This window comes from Bombina bombina, chromosome 10, assembly GCF_027579735.1.
Source record: "Bombina bombina isolate aBomBom1 chromosome 10, aBomBom1.pri, whole genome shotgun sequence".
Taxonomy (NCBI): Eukaryota; Metazoa; Chordata; class Amphibia; order Anura; family Bombinatoridae; genus Bombina; species Bombina bombina.
The window spans coordinates 132,814,746-132,836,472 of record NC_069508.1 but is presented as its reverse complement, the minus strand read 5'-3'; the positions used below and the strand labels follow the sequence as shown (position 1 = coordinate 132,836,472).

Here is a 21,727-nt window from a genome sequence, read left to right as displayed (position 1 = left end):
TGCAGCTCTTGTCAGTTATGTAAGTATCAGACCTCAGATCAGACCCATGTCTCTTTAGCTCTTGTCACTTATATCAGTGTCGGACCTCAGATCAGACCCATGTCTTTGGAGCTCCTGTCAGTTATGTCAGTATCAGACCTCAGATCAGACCCCATGTCCTCTGCAGCTCTTGTCAGTTATGTCAGTTTTAGACCTCAGATCAGATCCATGTCTCTGCAGCTTTTGTCAGTTATGTCAGTATCAGACCTCAGATCAGACCCATGTCTCTGCAGCTCTTGTCAGTTATGTCAGTTTTAGACCTCAGATCAGATCCATGTCTCTGCAGCTCTTGTCAGTTATGTCAGTTTTAGAACTCAGATCAGATCCATGTCCCTGCAGCTATTGTCAGTTATGTCAGTATCAAACCTCAGATAAGACCCATGTCTCTTTAGCTTTTTTCAGTTATGTCAGTATCTGACCTCAGATCAGATCCATGTCTCTGCAGCTATTGTCAATTTTGTGAGTATCAAACCTCAGATAAGACCCATGTCTCTTTAGCTCTTTTCAGTTATGTCAGTATCTGACCTCAGATCAGATCTATGTCTCTGCAGCTATTGTCAATTTTGTCAGTATCAGACCTCAGATCAGACCCATGTCTCTGCAGCTCTTGACACTTATGTCAGCATAGGACCTCAGATCAGACACATGTCTCTGCAGCTCTTGTCAGTTATGTAAGTATCAGACCTCAGATCAGACCCATGTCTCTTTAGCTCTTGTTACTTATATCAGTGTCGGACCTCAGATCAGACCCATGTCTTTGCAGCTCCTGTCAGTTATGTCAGTATCAGACCTGAGATCAGATCCATGTCTCTGCAGCTGTTGTCAGTTATGTGAGTATCAGATCTCAGATCAGACCCATGTCTCTGCAGCTCTTGTCAGTTATGTCAGTTTTAGAACTCAGATCAGATCCATGTCTCTGCAGCTATTGTCATTTTTTTCAGTATCTGACCTCAGATCAGATCCATGTCTCTGCAGCTCTTTTCAGTTATGTCAGTTTTAGACCTCAGATCAGAGCCATGTCTCTGCAGCTATTGTCAGTTTTGTCAGTATCAGACCTCAGATCAGACCCATGTCTCTTTAGCTCTTTTCAGTTATGTCAGTATCTGACCTCAGATCAGATCTATGTCTCTGCAACTATTGTCAATTTTGTCAGTATCAGACCTCAGATCAGACCCATGTCTCTGCAGCTCTTGACACTTATGTCAGCATCGGACCTCAGATCAGACACATGTCTCTGCAGCTCTTGTCAGTTATGTAAGTATCAGACCTCAGATCAGACCCATGTCTCTTTAGCTCTTGTCACTTATATCAGTGTCGGACCTCAGATCAGACCCATGTCTTTGGAGCTCCTGTCAGTTATGTCAGTATCAGACCTCAGATCAGACCCATGTCTCTGCAGCTCTTGTCAGTTATGTCAGTTTTAGACCTCAGATCAGATCCATGTCTCTGCAGCTTTTGTCAGTTATGTCAGTATCAGACCTCAGATCAGACCCATGTCTCTGCAGCTCTTGTCAGTTATGTCAGTTTTAGACCTCAGATCAGATCCATGTCTCTGCAGCTCTTGTCAGTAATGTCAGTTTTAGAACTCAGATCAGATCCATGTCCCTGCAGCTATTGTCAGTTATGTCAGTATCAGACCTCAGATCAGACCCATGTCTCTTTAGCTCTTTTCAGTTATGTCAGTATCTGACCTCAGATCAGATCTATGTCTCTGCAGCTATTGTCAATTTTGTCAGTATCAGACCTCAGATCATACCCATGTCTCTGCAGCTCTTGACACTTATGTCAGCATAGGACCTCAGATCAGACACATGTCTCTGCAGCTCTTGTCAGTTATGTAAGTATCAGACCTCAGATCAGACCCATGTCTCTTTAGCTCTTGTTACTTATATCAGTGTCGGACCTCAGATCAGACCCATGTCTTTGCAGCTCCTGTCAGTTATGTCAGTATCAGACCTGAGATCAGACCCATGTCTCTGCAGCTCTTGTCAGTTATGTCAGTTTTAGAACACAGATCAGATCCATGTCTCTGCAGCTGTTGTCAGTTATGTGAGTATCAGATCTCAGATCAGACCCATGTCTCTGCAGCTCTTGTCAGTTATCTGGAAATCAAGAGAGAAAACAAGAGGGCGACCCCTAGTGCAAATCAATGTGGAACCAGTGATGAATATCTGTTGCAGCTTGCGAATGGATACTCACAGAAAGTATTGCACCCTATAGTGCAAATGAAGCATACTAGGAATAATATGGTGTCCTAGTGCACAAATCCGCCCAAAAGCACTGTCGTGATGAGAGGTGAACTTCAAATATATCAGGTTGATGAAAAAACAGAGAACTCCAGTATCGATAAAAAAGTTTAATTAAAAAAATACACAGATCTACAATGACATCTGTAGTAAAATTGCAACGCGTTTCTAAGCGCTAACCACGCTTTTTCCTCAGGCAAATGATATTGAATATACTGGAGTCTCTTACATATATACCCCTGTGTAGGCTTAATGGGATCAGCTGTAGCTTATTAGAACAGGTGCTACTTGAATTCACTCCCTAGATATTCTAACCGGATGTTACAGATAATACCAGTGATACAATACAATGTATAAAACAAATGTCCAATACATAGAACCTACTAATCCCTCTCGACACACATAGACTAGAAAAGACATATATAGAAGTACTGAGATCTAAGCTCTATGAGTTGTCTTAGATGTTTAAGCACAGTGTTATAAATGGTTATGAATATTCGTGATGCTGTATATGTAAAGTGTATTATTGCGACATGCGCTTTTTTTATATATCCGTTGTTATTCCTTAATTGTATTTGTAAATAGCACCTACGTATAAATGATACGCTGTAAAAAGGTTTAGTCTTATGTTTCTTAACAGAGTAAGGGTGTGTATAATTCAACGAATAGGAATGTTATAATAAATGTCCAATCCTATAGCTTCGTAAGACTAAGGTGTGTCACGCTAGACCAATAGAAGTGCTGTATCCAAAACAATCATGTGATGTGTTGCTCCATTTGATTGGAGCTAAGGGTGTGTGTCAAAAAGGCGTGGGGATTATATTAGATGCGTACGATGACACACATAGAAACAGTGTCTGTTGTTAATGTTGCTATGTGTGAGCATGACGTATACGTGCAACTACTGTGAAAAGAAGTGTGATGGGGCCGTGGGTGGCTGATGCCTACATAAATGAAAGAGATGCACTAAAAGAACTCTAACTATAACATGCACAAACTACCTACGTGACTGAATGTGTATATTACATGAGTGTAAGGACCGCATATCTTATATATATATATATGTATATGCATCTATGTCCTAGTGATAATGGATGCTAATGTGTTACGTCTTAGTGAGAAAATGGGGCCAATTTTACCTAGTGTGTGTATATATATGTGTGATATAAACAATGAGTGAAATCCTACTAAGTGTGAAATCTAGAATAGATTCATTGTGAAGAGTACATTCATAACTATAAAAATGTGCGAGTGATGGATGTAATATGAAAGTATCATATAATAAAATAATAATATGAAAGTATCATATTATAAGATAATAAACATATTGTTGCAATATGTATATAGACAACGTGTGATATGAAGTGGTATTATATGTATTAGAGATGTATTAGAAAGCAGCAGAATCTATAACTTCATTGAGGCCCTCTGGATGTAGGGTTTTAAATTGGTAAATCCAAAAGGTTTCCCTCTGGCGTAATTTAGTCATTCTGTTTTGGGAACTAAGGGCCGGAATAGTTTCCAATGGGGTGATATTCATGACACAATTATTTGTGCCATGTATGGAGGAGTGATGCCTAGAGGTACTATATTTATCAGACCCCTTTAGTATACATCTCAAATGTTCTGACCATCTTTGTCTGATTTTTCTACAGGTGCGACCTATATATTGTAGGCCACACAAGCATGTTATACAATACACTACATAGTTAGAGTTGCATGTTATTCTTTGAGTAATTGCAAAGGATTCTCCAGTACTATTGGATATAATATTTTTAAGACCATTTGTTATATACTTGCACATATTGCATCTCTTTTTATTGCATCTATAAGTTCCTATGTTTGACATAATAGAGTTATGAGTGCTCTTGTAAGGAGTTTTTAACTTACGTCTGCACATAACGACTTTACTAGGTGCCAGTTTTTCCTTAATAGTAGGTGCTCTTTTAAATGTACATCTGGGTTTATCTTGTAATATTATTTTGAAAATGGGGTCTCGTTTGAGTAATGACCAGTGTTTAAACAATATCTTTTTAATCTCTTTATAATTATTATTATATCTAGTGATAAATGAAGATACAAAATGTGAGTCCTCATTTACGGGTTTTTTTGGAGTTTTTGATTTTAACAAATCTCCTCTATTTAGAGAACGTGCTTTTTGAAAGCCTGATTCTATTAGTTCTTCTGGATAGTGTTTTTCCTTGAATTTATTTTTTAGAAGTATGCTTTGTGTGTCATAAATATTTATATCTGTACAATTACGCCGAATCCTCCTAAACTGGCTGTATGGAATATTGGTCTTCCAACTAGTGTGATGGTTGCTAAAGTAATCCAAAAAATTATTACTGTCTACCTGTTTGAAAAAGGTACATGACTGAATGCCATTATCCTCTCCCCACCTTAGGGTCACGTCTAAAAAATCTATTTCATCTGTTTGGATGTTCCAAGTAAATTGGATCCCCATATTATTGTCATTGAGATAATTTTGAAAGGAGGTGAGTGTTGCAGATGAACCCCTCCAGACAAACAATAGATCGTCTATATAACGGCCATAGAAGACCAGATTTTGCTCCCATTTTGCATCATAGATATACTTGGTTTCAAAAGTGCCCATAAATAAATTTGCAAAACTGGGAGCAAATCTGGTCCCATGGCCGTTCCCTGGTCTGAAGGAAGAAACCATCTAGAAATTTAAAATAATTATGAGTTAATATGAAATGTATAAGTTTGAGCAAATAATTCTTCTGGATGTTAGACATATATGGATCTTCACTGAGATAACTGTCTACAGAGTCTAAACCTATGTCGTGTGTGATATTAGAATAGAGAGAACTAACATCACAAGATACCCAAATAAGATGTTGTTCTTTTTTAATGTCAGATAATTTCTGTAGTAAATCGGTAGTGTCTTTTATATAGGATCTAAGCTGAATAACGTATCTTTGGAGGTAATAATCAATGTATAGTGAAAGGTTATCGGTGAGGCTATTCATACCTGCAATGATCGGTCGGCCAGGAGGATTATGAATTTGTTTATGAATCTTTGGTAAGTGGTAATAATATGGGATATTAGGATTAATGGGTGTGAGAAATTTTCTCTCTTTTTGTGTTAGAATACCATGTTCCTGGCCATAGGTAATTAGTTTTTTAAGTTCTTTAGTGTATGTATCTGTAGGATCTATTGAAAGTTGTTTGTAATAGTCCTTATCTAACAGAATCCTTCTAGCCTCACATATATAATCTTCGTAATTTTGTATTACTAAGCCGCCGCCTTTATCGGCTTGGCGGATTATGATAGTATTGTCATTTGAGAGGTTACGTAGAGCCCTTTGTTCATTGGGCCATATATTGTTATATTTTTTATTATTATGTGGGGGCAGTTTCTCAAAATCTTCTAATACCAGATTTCTGAAAATATCTAAATAAGCTAGATTCTCTCCATGGGGATAGAAAGTGGAGGGAGGGGAGAGGTCTGTGTGAATAACTCCTTCGAACAATTGTTCTGAGAGGTCTTCTGGGTCTATATATAAGACAGGCATGTTCCTTTCTGCTGTCATATTGTCTGTAAGGACTGGCATGCCTACTGTTTTGTGATTCTTGGACCTCAGATCAGACACATGTCTCTGCAGCTCTTGTCAGTTATGTAAGTATCAGACCTCAGATCAGACCCATGTCTCTTTAGCTCTTGTCACTTATATCAGTGTCGGACCTCAGATCAGACCCATGTCTTTGGAGCTCCTGTCAGTTATGTCAGTATCAGACCTCAGATCAGACCCATGTCTCTGCAGCTCTTGTCAGTTATGTCAGTTTTAGACCTCAGATCAGATCCATGTCTCTGCAGCTTTTGTCAGTTATGTCAGTATCAGACCTCAGATCAGATCCATGCCCCTGCAGCTATTGTCATTTTTTCAGTATCTGACCTCAGATCAGATCCATGTCTCTGCAGCTCTTTTCAGTTATGTCAGTTTTAGACCTCAGATCAGATCCATGTCTCTGCAGCTTTTGTCAGTTATGTCAGTATCAGACCTCAGATCAGACCCATGTCTCTGCAGCTCTTGTCAGTTATGTCAGTTTTAGAACTCAGATCAGATCCATGTCCCTGCAGCTATTGTCATTTTTTTCAGTATCTGACCTCAGATCAGATCCATGTCTCTGCAGCTCTTTTCAGTTATGTCAGTTTTAGACCTCAGATCAGATCCATGTCTCTGCAGCTATTGTCAGTTTTGTCAGTATCAGACCTCAGATCAGACCCATGTCTCTTTAGCTCTTGTCACATATGTCAGTGTCGGACCTCAGATCAGACCCATGTCTCTGCAGCTCTTATCAGTTTATGTCAGTATCAGACCTCAGATCAGACCCATGTCTCTGCAGCTCCTGTCAGTTATGTCAGTATCAAACCTCAGATAAGACCCATGTCTCTTTAGCTCTTTTCAGCTATGTCAGTATCTGACCTCAGATCAGATCCATGTCTCTGCAGCTTTTGTCAATTTTGTGAGTATAAAACCTCAGATAAGACCCATGTCTCTTTAGCTCTTTTCAGTTATGTCAGTATCTGACCTCAGATCAGATCTATGTCTCTGCAGCTATTGTCAATTTTGTCAGTATCAGACCTCAGATCAGACCCATGTCTCTGCAGCTCTTGACACTTATGTCAGCATAGGACCTCAGATCAGACACATGTCTCTGCAGCTCTTGTCAGTTATGTAAGTATCAGACCTCAGATCAGACCCATGTCTCTTTAGCTCTTGTTACTTATATCAGTGTCGGACCTCAGATCAGACCCATGTCTTTGCAGCTCCTGTCAGTTATGTCAGTATCAGACCTGAGATCAGACCCATGTCTCTGCAGCTCTTGTCAGTTATGTCAGTTTTAGAACTCAGATCAGATCCATGTCTCTGCAGCTGTTGTCAGTTATGTGAGTATCAGATCTCAGATCAGACCCATGTCTCTGCAGCTCTTGTCAGTTATGTCAGTTTTAGAACTCAGATCAGATCCATGTCTCTGCAGCTATTGTCATTTTTTTCAGTATCTGATCTCAGATCAGATCCATGTCTCTGCAGCTCTTTTTTTCAGTTATGTCAGTTTTAGACCTCAGATCAGAGCCATGTCTCTGCAGCTATTGTCAGTTTTGTCAGTATCAGACCTCAGATCAGACCCATGTCTCTTTAGCTCTTTTCAGTTATGTCAGTATCTGACCTCAGATCAGATCTATGTCTCTGCAACTATTGTCAATTTTGTCAGTATCAGACCTCAGATCAGACCCATGTCTCTGCAGCTCTTGACACTTATGTCAGCATCGGACCTCAGATCAGACACATGTCTCTGCAGCTCTTGTCAGTTATGTAAGTATCAGACCTCAGATCAGACCCATGTCTCTTTAGCTCTTGTCACTTATATCAGTGTCGGACCTCAGATCAGACCCATGTCTTTGGAGCTCCTGTCAGTTATGTCAGTATCAGACCTCAGATCAGACCCATGTCTCTGCAGCTCTTGTCAGTTATGTCAGTTTTAGAACTCAGATCAGATCCATGTCTCTGCAGCTATTGTCATTTTTTCAGTATCTGACCTCAGATCAGATCCATGTCTCTGCAGCTCTTTTCAGTTATGTCAGTTTTAGACCTCAGATCAGATCCATGTCTCTGCAGCTTTTGTCAGTTATGTCAGTATCAGACCTCATATCAGACCCATGTCTCTGCAGCTCTTGTCAGTTATGTCAGTTTTAGAACTCAGATCAGATCCATGTCCCTGCAGCTATTGTCATTTTTTTCAGTATCTGACCTCAGATCAGATCCATGTCTCTGCAGCTCTTTTCAGTTATGTCAGTTTTAGACCTCAGATCAGATCCATGTCTCTGCAGCTATTGTCAGTTTTGTCAGTATCAGACCTCAGATCAGACCCATGTCTCTTTAGCTCTTGTCACATATGTCAGTGTCGGACCTCAGATCAGACCCATGTGTCTGCAGCTCTTGTCAGTTATGTCAGTTTTAGACCTCAGATCAGACCCATGTCTCTGCAGCTCCTGTCAGTTATGTCAGTATCAAAGCTCAGATAAGACCCATGTCTCTTTAGCTCTTGTCAGTTATGTCAGTATCTGACCTCAGATCAGACCCATGTTTCTTTAGCTCTTGTCAGTTATGTCAGTATCTGACCTCAGATCAGATCCATGTCCCTGCAGCTCTTGTCAGTTATGTCAGTATCTGACCTCAGATCAGATCTATGTCTCTGCAGCTATTGTCAGTTTTGTCAGTATCAGACCTCAGATCAGACTCATGTCTCTTTAGCTCTTGACACTTATGTCAGCATTGGACCTCAGATCAGACCCATGTCTCTGCAGCTCTTGTCAGTTATGTCAGTATCAGACCTCAGATCAGACCCATGTCTTTGCAGCTTTTGTCAGTTATGTCAGTTTTAGAACTCAGATCAGACCCATGTCTCTGCAGCTCTTGTCACTTATAACAGTATCAGACCTCAGATCAGACCCATGTCTCTTTAGCTCTTGTCACTTATGTCAATATCAGACCTCAGATCAGACCCATGTCTCTTTAACTCTTGTCACATATGTCAGAGTCGGACCTCAGATCAGACCCATGTCTCTGCAGCTCTTGTCAGTTATGTCAGTATCAGACCTCAGATCAGACCCATGTCTCTGCAGCTCCTGTCAGTTATGTTAGTATCAAACCTCAGATAAGACCCATGTCTCTTTAGCTCTTTTCAGTTATGTCAGTATCTGACTTTAGATCAGATCCATGTCTCTGCAGCTCTTGTCAGTTATGTCAGTATCTGACCTCAGATCAGATCTATGTCTCTGCAGCTATTGTCAGTTTTGTCAGTATCAGACCTCAGATCAGACCCATGTCTCGGCAGCTCTTGTCAGTTATGTCAGTATCAGACCTCAGATCAGACCCATGTCTCTTTAGCTCTTGTCACTTATGTCAGTATTGGACCTCAGATCAGACCCATGTCTCTGCAGCTCTTGTCACTTATGTCAGTATCAGACCTCAGATCAGACCCATGTCTCTTTAGCTCTTGTCACTTATGTCAGTATCGGACCTCAGATCAGACCCATGTCTCTGCAGCTCTAAGCTCTTGTCAGTTATGTCAGTTTTAGAACTCAGATCAGATCCATGTCTCTGCAGCTATTGTCAGTTTTGTCAGTATCAGACCTCAGATCAGACCCATGTCTCTGCAGCTCTTGTCAGTTATGCCAATATCAGACCTCATATCAGACCCATGTCTCTGCAGCTCCTGTCAGTTATGTCAGTATTAGACCTCAGATCAGACCCATGGCTTTCCAGCTCTTTTCAGTTATGTCAGTATCAGACCTCAGATCAGACCCATGGCTTTGCAGCTCTTGTCAGTTATGTCAGTATCAGACCTCAGATCAGACCCATGGCTTTGCAGTTCTTGTCAGTTATGTCAGTATCAGACCTCAGATCAGACCCATGTCTCTTCAGCTCCTGTCAGTTATGTCAATATCTGGCATCAGATAACCCTATGACTGTGCAACTCCTGTCACTTATGTCATTCACCAGCTTAGCACAACCAACATTATTATATAAATATTTTTTAAAACATCTAAACCTCTAAATCTCTGCCTGTTTCTAAGCCCCTGCAGGCGACCTCTTATCTCAGTGCATTTTATTAGCTTTTCACAGCCAGACAGTGCTAGTTCAGGTGTGCCATACAGATAACATTGTGCTCATTCCCATGGGGTTATGCAGGAACATGCACTAATTGGCTAAAATGAAAGTTTGTAAAAAGCAGTGAGATAAGGGGGCAGTCTAGGTTTGCCACTTCGACCATGTTTTCCTGGACACTTTTGAGTTTCACATGCTGCAGGGTGGAACATTAATAGTTCTGTCCAGGGTCACTATTTGTGTGCTGTCCAGACACCCAGTGCATGTGTAAATCATAAGTGTCCAGGAAAACATGGTCGAGGTTAAAACGAGGCAATTTATACTATAATTAAAATATCAACCCCTAAACCACCAACCCCCCACATCGCAATAAACCTAATTAATATATTAACCCCTAAACCTCCAAACCCCCACATCGCAATAAACCTAATTAATATATTAACCCCTAAACCTCCAAACCCCCACATCGCAATAAACCTAATTAATATAATAACCCCTATACCACCCACCCCCCCACAACGCAAACAACTAATTTAATTACTAAGCCCCCTAACCTAACACCCCCTAAATTAACCCCAATTTCTACTAAATTACAATTAAAATAAAAAATCCTAACATTAAATTGCAAAAAAATAATGTCTAACATTACAGAAATAAATAAACAAAATTATCAAAAATAAAAAAAATTATACCTAATCCATATGAAAATAAAAAAAGCCCCCTAATCTAAACTACTAATAGTCCTTAAAAGTGCCTTTTGTAGGGCATTGCCCTAAGTTAAACAGCTCTTTTACATTTAAAAATTACTAAATCCCCCCTAACAGTAAGAAACCCCACCTACAAAACCCCCCCAATAAAAAACCTAACACTAAAAAAGCCTAAACTGCCCATTGCCCCTAAAGAGGCATTTGTATGGGCACTGCCCTTAAAAGGGCAATCAGCTATTTTTCAAGCCCATTAAATCCCTAATCTAAAAAAAAATAAAAAAATTTATAAAACTAAGCTCCAAATAGGTACTCACCGTTCCTGAAGTCCGGCAGAGAAGGTCTTCTTCCAGACAGCTACATTATCTTCTATCTTCATCCGTAGCGAAGGCGGCGCAGAGCGGAGGTGCGGATCTCGATTCCTGATGCACGGATCCTCAGTGCTGGTCCTCAACAGCGGTGGTTCTCTTAGGTGTTGAGGCTCCTCTTCATGCGATCGTCAATAAATATGGGGTACCTTGCATTCCTATTGGCTGAAATTTTTAATAGGATTTTTAACAGCCAATAGGATGAGAGCTACTGAAATCTTATTGGCTGATTTGAACAAATTGAATGTGGTACCTTGCATTCAACCTTCAGTGTATGAAGGACATCGGATGGAGAGGAGCCTCCCCACCTCAGAGGACCGCCGCCGCTAAGGACCGCCACTGAGGATCCACGCATTGAGGAAGACAGCTCCGCACCTCCGCTCCGCGCCACACCTCCGCGCCACCTGTTAGGAGGGATTTAGTAATGTTTAAATGTAAAAGAGCTGTTTAACTTAGGGCAATGCCCTACAAAAGACCCTTTTAAGGGCTATTGGTAGTTTACTATTAGATTAAGAGGTGTTTTTATTTTCAGGGGGATTTTTTATTTTTATAGGGGTATTAGTTTAATTTTTTTTTTTTTATTGATATTCTTTACACAACAAACTATTAGTAAATAATCATTACATTTTGTACGATAAAATAAACGGACACAGAGTAGGTTTCCAAAAACAATATCTAATAGATGCACAGTATAGATAAATGACAATTTACATTCACAATAAAAACAATGGGTGTTGCTCTAACAAAATATCCACCAAATGATTTAAGCGGTCACTCATGGACCGCAGGATTGCAAGGAACATAAAATAAAGTGGATAAACAGTGATGTTGAAGGGCCACTGATGGACCCTAAATGAAGAACCTTTTTTTTTTTCACCTTTTTATACTAGCTGTATATTGATTATATAGGGAAAAAGTATCATTTTTTGACTATAGAAATTAGTTTACCAAAGGAGTCAAGGGTTACAGGTATATTATAACTCATACCATGAACGCCACTTCCGCGTCCTACCGTTTAGCAAAAAGAAAGATTAAAGAAGGGTACATATGTTTCATAATATATAGGGCTGAACTGAGAGATACAACCATTGTCGTGAATTATGATAGTAATCAATAATTTATAAAGAGCATACTTCTATATATTGCAAGCTATAAGTTGATAGGAGATATGCTTTAGGTAACGGGGCAGTATAGCACTTTAATCTAGTTAGGAATTGCACTATAGATTGTGTAGTAAGTGCTATGTGTGCGGATAGGAATAGCTATCAATAGCAAAAAAATAAGACAATAGAACTGTACACAAATTCTGTAGTGAAGGTAAGTTGAAGCAGCTTGGTAAAAAGATTATCCAAATGCAAGTCCCCAGTCTATATCTCAAGTATAAGGATCCCGCCATCTTGGCCGCAGACAGCAAGACCCCAGAACTGAACAATGAAGAGCAAAGAAAAAGAACAATTTCACATGCATGCAGCTGGGGAGATTGAAATGAGCAATAACCATGGCATAACTCTTGTCACCAAGTAAAGGAAGAAAATACATGTTTATCTTGCAAATACATATTAGGTTAGTTTTTAGTTTCGTTAAGTAGCTTGAGATTTAGTAAGTGTCAGTAGTGAGCATCAAGCCAGCAGAGATATAAGAGTTACACTTAACCTACAAGTGTGCGCTCAGCTTCAGTTACCATAACCAGCATAAATCTATATTGGAGAAATATATCCTTTGCTTTGTTTTCTGCTGTCCCTCTCATATTAAATCACTCTAACAGGAGCAATAATAAACCAGAATAATCAATTGCGAACAACAATTGAAAGAGTGTACATATTTAGCACTCAACAGCAATTAGAAGGTAAATGGCCATGGATACCTAGGTAAAAAGGCCCAGGAAAAGGCGAATTAAAACTTAACTTTTATTGGTTTTATCAAATAATAAAAAAGAAGGGTATTTAAAATTCCAACCAGTGTGAAGATGGGAGAATGCAACTCCTAGGGAGAATTGTCTGGCCAGTATATGGTATGCTGTCCAAGTTATGTACACTCTAGGAGGGGGTGAAGTATATATAATTATATGCGTATATAAAAATCTAGGATATGGCCCATGGTTTTGGGATTATATCACTTTCAAAATACAAGAACCCCCTATTCGGGTGAGATCCTCTTATATCGAGAGGGTGAGTGATAATACTAATATGTAGAGAGCCCCAATTGAAATGTCCCTATTGGGTATTATAGTGTCAGAGTCTTGAACATAAATATGATGCTCTGAAATATCCTACAACTATCTGAACACACCAGAATGAATACACACTAAAAGTTACTTGTGTTAGTACATCGGGATACACATTATTTACACAAATTAAACTTGAAAATAGTGAATGTGCACTTAGTAATACTTCACCCCCTCCTAGAGTGTACATAACTTGGAGAGCATACCATATACTGTCCAGACAATTCTCCCTAGGAGTTGCATTCTCCCATCTTCACACTGGTTGGAATTTTAACTACCCTTCTTTTTTATTATTTGATAAAACCAATAAAAGTTAAGTTTTAATTCGCCTTTTCCTGGGCCTTTTTACCTAGGTATCCATGGCCATTTACCTTCTAATTGCTGTTGAGTGCTAAATATGTACACTCTTTCAATTGTTGTTCGCAATTGATTATTCTAGTTTGCCTCTTTCAGTGTACAGCACCTAAGTCCCCGTACACACATTTTTTGATATCTCTCACACCAAATGAGAATTATTATTATTATTATCGGTTATTTGTAGAGCGCCAACAGATTCTGTAGCGCTATAAACAAAGGGGGAGTACAATAAAACAATTATAGGGTAGAGGGCCCTGCCAAGAGTTGCACTGTTGTACTCAGCTCTTAAGAAGGTGATCTACAAACAGCTGGACTCTTAGGCTTACATGCTAAGAGGGTTCAGGGGATTGCAGTGGAGGAGAGGAACTGGTAATAGGAAAGGTCAGCGTAGGTTGTATGCGTCCCTGAACAGTAGAGTCTTTAGGGAGCACTTGAAGCTTTTAAAACTAGAAGAGAGTCTTGTGGAGCGAGGCAGAGAGTTCCACAAGATGGGAGCCAGTCTGGAGAAGTCCTGTAAACGGGAGTGTGATGAGGTGACAAGAGAGGAGGAGAGTAGGAGGTCATGAGCAGAGCGAAGGGGACGGGAGGGAGAGTATCTGGAGACAAGGTCTGAGATGTAGGGGGAGCAGTGCAGTTGAGGGCTTTGTATGTAAGAGTGAGAGTTTTGTGTTTGATCCTAGAGGCAAGAGGAAGCCAGTGAAGGGATTGGCAGAGAGGCGCAGCAGATGAAGAGCGACGTGTAAGGAAGATGAGTCTGGCAGAGGCATTCATTATGGATTGTAAAGGAGCTAGGCAGCAGGTGGGGAGACCAGAGAGGACAGAGTTGCAGTAATCAAGGGGGGAAAGAATGAGAGAGTGGATTAAAATCTTAGTTGTGTCTTGTGTAAGGAAGTGTCTAATTTTAGAGATGTTTTAAGGTGGAAACGGCAGGCTGTAGCCAAGGACTGAATGTGAGGAGTGAAGGAAAGATCTGAGTCAAATGTAACCCCGAGACATCGGGCATGCGGGGTAGGGGTAATGATGGAGTTGTCGACAGTTATAGAGATATTGGGGGTGGAGATTTTGGAAGAAGGGGGGAAAATGAGGAGCTCAGTTTTGGAGAGATTTAGCTTGAGGTAGTGAGAGGACATCCAGGAAGAGATGTGAGAAAGACAGTTAGTGACACGGGTTAGCAAGGAAGGAGATAGTTCTGGTGCAGAGAAGTAGATTTGGGTGTCATCGGCATACAAATGATATTGGAAACCGTGGGACTTAATAAGGGAACCTAGTGATGACGTATAGATTGAGAAAAGAAGGGGACCGAGGACAGAGCCTTGCGGTACTCCAACAGAAAGTGGTGACGGGGCAGAGGAGGCCCCAGAGAAGGCTACACTGAAGGTACGGTTTGACAGGTAGGAAGAGAGCCACGAAAGGGCTGTGTCACAGATGCCGAAGGATTGGAGGGTTTGGAGCAAAAGAGGGTGGTCGACAGTGTCAAAGGCTGCAGACAGATCAAGGAGAATAAGCAGAGAGAAGTGGCCTTTTGATTTAGCTGTAAGTAGGTCGTTGGTGACCTTAACAATAGCTGTCTCTGTGGAGTGATAGGGACGAAATCCAGATTGCAGCGGGTCAAGAAGGGAGTTTAACGTAAGGAAATGGGATAGGCATGCATATACTAGTTTTTCGAGAAGCTTTGAAGCAAGAGGGAGGAGGGAAATTGGGCGGTAGTTGGATGGGGAGGTAGGATCAAGGGAAGGTTTTTTGAGGATAGGTGTGACCAGTGCATGTTTCATTGATGAGGGAAATGTACCAGTACTGAGGGAGAGGTTGAAAATGTGTGTTAGTATAGGGGTAAGGGTAGCAGAGAGAGAGGGGAGCAGCTGTGAGGGGATAGGGTCAAGGGGGACAGGTAGTGAGGCGAGAGAACAATATAAGTGCTGAAACTTCGTCCTCAGTAACAGGAGAGAATGAACTAAGTTTCAGATTATGAGGGTTGTGGATGAGTGAAAGTATTTGAGGGGGGGAGAGAATGGAATTGTGTTGAGAGCTGATTTCATGTCTGATGGAATCAATTTTGTTAATGAAGTGACTGGCAATGTCTTGAGCTGACAGAGAAGTTGTATTAGGAAGTGGGGGAGGGCGGAGGAGAGTATTGAAAGTGGAGAGCAGACGTTTTGGGTTTGGGTTTGAAGAAAGATTAGAGATAAGAGTAGAGAAGTAGTGTTGCTTGTGGAGATTAAGGGCAGAGTAGTAGGAGTTCAAGATGAATTTGTTCAGCAGTACGGGAACATCTGGGGATGAGTGTGTGATTTCCTAGCAGTGGTAAGAGGGGCGAGATTGTCAAGGACGGATATAAGGGTGGAATTATAGTGGCAGATAGATTGTTCAGGGCAGGAAAAGGAGGAGAAGGATGAGAGGAGCGGTTGAAGGGAATTAGCAAGTTGTTGCTGATCTAAAGACCTAATGCTTCTGTGAAGTTTGATGTGAGGAGTAGAAGGTGGGAGAGTTGTAGGAAGGGATGATATGTTGCAGGTAAGGAGATGGTGGTCAGAAAGAGAAAAAGGGGAGTTTGAGAAGTTTGAGAGAGTGCATCGATAGCTAAAGATCAGATCAAGGGAGTGACCGTCTTTGTGAGTGGGAGAATCAGTCCATTGTGACAGACCGAAAGAGGAAGTGAGTTGCAGAAGTTGTTTAGCAGAAGAGGCAGTGGGATTGTTAAGGGGGATGTTGAAGTCGCCAAGAATGAGGGCAGGGGTGTCTGAGGAAAGGAAATAAGGAAGCCAGGCAGCAAAGTGATCTAAAAATTGAGTTGGGGAGCCAGGGGGGGCGGTATATGACTGCAACACGTATAGAGAGGGGAGAGAATAACCAAATCATGTGTGCTTCAAATGAAGAAAATGTGAGTGAAGAGAAGGGCTGAATTTGTTGGAAGGTGCACCGAGAGGAAAGTAAAATACCGACACCACCTCCTTGTCTATTGCCAGACCTAGGAGTGTGGCTGAAATGGAGACCCCCCATGTGACAGTGCAGCAGTGGATGCTGTGTCTGAAGTAGAGAGCCAGGTTTCTGTAAGAGCCAGAAGGTTAAGAGAGTGGGGGATAAAGAGATCATGGATAGAAGTTAACTTGTTGCAAACAGAGCTCCAGAGTGCACAAGTGAAGGGGGAGGGTTTTTTAGATGTTATAGGAATGCGATTAAGGTTACCAGAGTTTAGTTTATGAAGTCTATTGAAAGGCACACAAGGATGTGAAAGGTTAGGAGGTGGTGAGGGACCAGGATTAGGGGAGATGTCACCAGCAGCTAGTATGAGCAAGAGGGAGAGTGACATGAGATGAGAAGCAGATTTGTAGTAATGAGACTGTTGTTTAACTGAAGTGCAGGGGGGAGAGAGAGTATTTAGGAATAAGTAGAGTTCATGAGTACAAAAGTAAGGGGAGTATAAGAGAGATGGGCTAATGAACAGTGCAGGTGGAGAGGGAGAAGGAGTAAGTGAGTAATGTAGTTTGTTATAGAGACAAGAGGTAGCAAAAAGGAGTATGAAGATATTGAGCATTATTCTGAAAGTGGGAACCAAGTAAACACATAAGACACAGTGTTACAGCAGCACTTGCAAAAGCATACAATGAGATACATAAAACACAGTATTACAAGAGTACTTGCCTTGTGTCTTGCCCCTTGCCCAATCCTTGTTCAATTATTGTATAATTCTTAAAAATTGATGCCTCACTTATAAAATGTTCACTTTGAAAATGTGAACATATGCTATTGTTATAAAGTACACAGCCCTGTTACCAATGCACACACCCCTGTGCAATGCACATCCCCTAACTAGTCTGAAATATATACAGGTAGGGCAGTCAGCTGAGTCCACTAAATTTACTTAATTGCTAATCAAAGACAGTTGGTAAGGCCAATTGGAATGTTAGAATCTGGTCAGGGTGAGATGAGTTAAGTAAACAGACAATAAAATTTGGAGGGGGTTAAAACTGTGACATAAGAAAACTATAAATTTTAGAGTTATAGCAAGTATTGATAAGGAGTGAGCATCACATGGCAATTAACTAGACATTAGAATTGAGACATTGGGAAAAAGCATTACAAAAAATGCAGGACTTAATTTTAACAGCCTAAATTCAATTGCTCAATATACATATACACAGAGAGACTTGGAGTAAAATGATAAAAAAGCAGGGAATGGCAGGATTTCAATGCAGGGCCTTAATTCACTTACCAAAAAGAGAGACTTGGTGTAAGATGACAGAAAAGCAGGGAATGGCAGGATTTCAATGCAGGGCCTTAATTCACGTACCAAAAATAGAGACTAGGATAAACAGTGGGACACAGCAATCGTCTTTGTCTTTTTTCTTTTTGCAATAATAAACCAACCTGCAACTATATATACAAGGAACAGTAGTTGATTGCTATAGCTATCCTATTTAGTCTAAAGCTTAAATGGACATAGAGAATGCAAATAAACATTATGTAAGCTGCATGCAATAAAATAGAGTAAAATGTAATCTAACAACACAGAAACTGATAGGGTTTAGCCTATTTCTCATAGAAAGTCCAAAACATGTTCATGAAAGTTTGTAGGGCTTGAATGATCTGTCCAAATAGGGGGGCTTTGAAAATTCACAACTCACCAGCCCTGTCCATCCGTATAGTGATGTCTAGTCCACACCGGTTTTATAACACAAGAAGCCATATGGTGGGTATATGTAAACTTGAGAATCAGAACACCACCAGCTGATATCCCCCATGGGACTGAGTCTAAAGCGGGCTGTAAGTGGGATCGGGGTTGTAATAGGTGACCTCTTGTTTCGATCCAACATCGGCCCCTCTAGCTGCAGGATCGCAGCGGTATATTGAATGTCGATGCGCTGATCCCCTTGTCCATTCAGATAGTGAGAGTCCAAAGCTGTCCCGGGATCCGGGTGCGGGACAGAAGAAGAGTGAGCAAACCAAGGTAGACTTGTTACACCAGACTCCACTCTGCGGGCTAGACAGGTTGCCGTGAGGGTTCTTTTTGAAGGACACTTGCTTGCAAGGGAACCATCGGATTGCTCTGCTATAACCGCTCACTTGTTTCTATCCGTTGGCTCATACAAGTTGATCTCTAAGTTATCGGTGCAGAGGTATCGCTCTGTGTAGTTCTCATGGTCCCAAGCTGCGTCTAATGTATTTGTAAGACGCAGAAAATGTTCATCCAGGAGGACCTTAAGCTGGTTGTATAGTGCGGCATAATTAGACTCCATTAGGTAGTTAGAAGTGCGACTTCCCTACTGGGTGTTTTGCGCTAGTACCAAAAGATTAATAATTGTACTCCCGGTGCTTACATGACTTCAATAGTAGGAAGCACACGTAGTACTGCTTAACGACAGGGCCAAAGGCGCCCTGCCGGGGGGTATATATTTCACATGGCTGGTGTTGAAGGCCACAAACTTCAGATGAAGCTCCGGGCACTGAAGCCAGCAGCCATTCCAATAAAATTAGTCTCGTTAGATAGATTTCCTTTAGCAGGTATACAGTATGTTAGGCTCTGGGTCAGATGCTGCATGTAAAGGGTGATATTGAGGGGATTATGCTAGATGGCTGGAGCAGCTTGCAGAAGTGCGACCTGTCATGGCCGCTTCCCGGAAGTTCCCCCCAATTTTTTTTATTTTTGATAGCTTTGTTTATTTTTTTCTGTAATTTTACTTTTTTTTGTAACTTTAGGTTGGGGGTTTGTATTTTTTAAACATAGACTTCCCTCTGGACAGGCTTATCGCCTTGTGAGTAATAAAGGGATTATCTATATTCAAGTAGACTGTCCCTTTAAGAGCCTGAACAACCTCTGTGTAGTTTCTGAATAGCTAAGCTCAACAGTCAAGGGTACTTAAACCAGAATATAAGATTGTCTATAGTGTATTCTAAAGATAAATAGCACAGAATGTAACCTTACATATCTAACTTGTTTGCGGAACCTGAATATGTTACTCCCTATATATTATACTGTATTTTAACTGTGTTTTGTAATGAATTTTTGATTTGTGACTTATTAAACAAGTTCTTTAAAAAAGCCTTTAGAGTGTTGAGAAAAAAATGGTTTAAAAATCTATCAACAGCATTATAAATAAGTTTGTTTTTATTACACCATTCTGTAGTAATTTGTTCTCAGATTTGATTTACTTTGCTTATCTCGTTGTTTAAAACAGCTAACAAGTATTCTAATTGGATTCTATAAAAATAGATGAACAACACAGGCCATATTTTTTAGTTGTCTTAGTCACAAGCGCATTATCTTGTTTTGTTTTTTTGATAATTCTTATTGATTTGCTGTATCTTTGTTATTTCCCTTTGGTAATATTACAAAAACAAGTGATGGCAGTGGCTAATCGATAAATACAATGCATATGTAAAGTCTGGTAGATGCTTCTCACTGAATATTTACATTTTTTTTACAGGGACTTTTGAATGGACTAATGTATAACAGACCAGATGATCCAGTTGATTACTTGGAAAATTGTTTACAAAAAGTGAAAGAATTGGGAGGGTCTGAAAAAGCACGATGGGACTCATTTGTAGGTCCAGACAAAAGAAACCTACCTCCTCTCAATGGTGGACAAAGTAGAAGGTCGTTTTTCCGAAATGGTAATGTATGACTAATTCATTTGGATAGTCCAGCTCTATATAATTACCACCCTTCTATAAAAGAAAAAAAGTTTAACCCAGCGTTCTGTTTAAGCACCTGTAGCTCCTTATAGAGGGTACCTTGCTAACCCTTGGAGAATGAAATAGCATAAAATAATATAAGGAGCGCCTAAAAAAGACGTAGGTGCTGTACAGGTGCAAAATGTTAAAAGTGCAAATTGATGTGATGTTATACAATTATTTATTATACAATACACATTATAAAAACAAGGCTAAAAACATGGATCCATGTAAATACAGTCAATGTAGTATATAACTTTGAGAGAATATATAACTCAATCAAGAATATGGAGGATAATATATGTAGCTACAATCTGTGTAGAAAGTATATAAAAGTGAAAAGTTCAATGGTAGTAAAGTCCTTTAGAAATGACCACTTCCTTCATTATTTTTATTCTTATTTTTAATTTTTATTTCTTTTTTTATGTTTTTATATTTTCAACTTTATAACAATTTTTTGCTACTTTACTTTTGCATATTTCCACATTTTTTCTGGGAGAGCTACCCAACTACAGGATTTCTCATCATTCACATTTCTAAAGGACTTTACTACCATTAAACTTTTCACTTGTTTATGCTTTCTACACAGATTGTAGCTACATATATTATCCTACATATTGTTGATTGAGTTATATACTCTCTCGAAGTTATATACTATCTTGACTGTATTTACATGGATCCATGTCTTTAGCCTTGTTTTGAATAATGTTTTTATAATGTGTATTGCATAATAAATAATTGTATAACTGTATAGTTGTATAACATCACATCAATTTGCACTTTTAACATTTTGCACTAATACTTCACGTCAGCCTTTTTTAGGTGCTTCTTATATTATTTTATACCACCCTACTATACACAATTTAATACCGATATGCAAGTTTTAAAAAGATCAAATGGACAGCTTAAACGCTTAAAGGGACAGTAAACACCTTGTAATTACAAGACATTTCTGTTGTGTTGCTATAGAATAACATTTAAGTTAAATCTGAATATTTTTTTAAACAAATTAACATTGTGTTTGTTGTTTATCGTTTTTCAACACCCAAATTCCACCCATTTTTGTGCTTTTTAGTTCTTTGATAGGCTCATATCTTGTATTATACCCAAAAATGTGACTGCAAAGTTTTGTAGACATCAAACTATCAATTCCTTAAAAAAAGTAGATCTGGTTGATCATCAAAAAGATTTACTGTGAGCTGAAACTTTCTTACAAAGACTATAAAAAATAGTCACCTAGATTACGAGTTTTGCGTTAGAGGCTATGTGGTGCTAACGAGCAGTTTTGTCTCACCGCTCACTTACCTACAGCGCTGGTATTACAGGTTTTTATAAACTCGGCGTTATTAGGCAAAAGTGAGCTTTGAGCGAAATTTTGCTCATTACCGCACTCCAGTACCAGCGCTGCTTAAGTCAGCGGTGAGCTGGTCGTACGTGCTCATGCACGATTTCCCCATAGGAATCAACGGGGAGAGCCGGCTGA

The 21,727-nt window shown here is 39.9% G+C and overlaps 1 protein-coding gene across 1 annotated transcript in view; it reads left to right on the top strand.

Moving 5' to 3' along the window:
- AK5 (adenylate kinase 5) overlaps window positions 1-21,727 on the top strand; it is an 809,863-nt gene that overhangs the window by 24,520 nt on the left and 763,616 nt on the right. Inside the window, exon 2 of the mRNA XM_053693336.1 lies at window positions 19,998-20,184. Within this exon, the coding sequence (XP_053549311.1) occupies window positions 19,998-20,184 (187 nt within the window). The remainder of the gene's footprint in view (window positions 1-19,997; window positions 20,185-21,727) is intronic.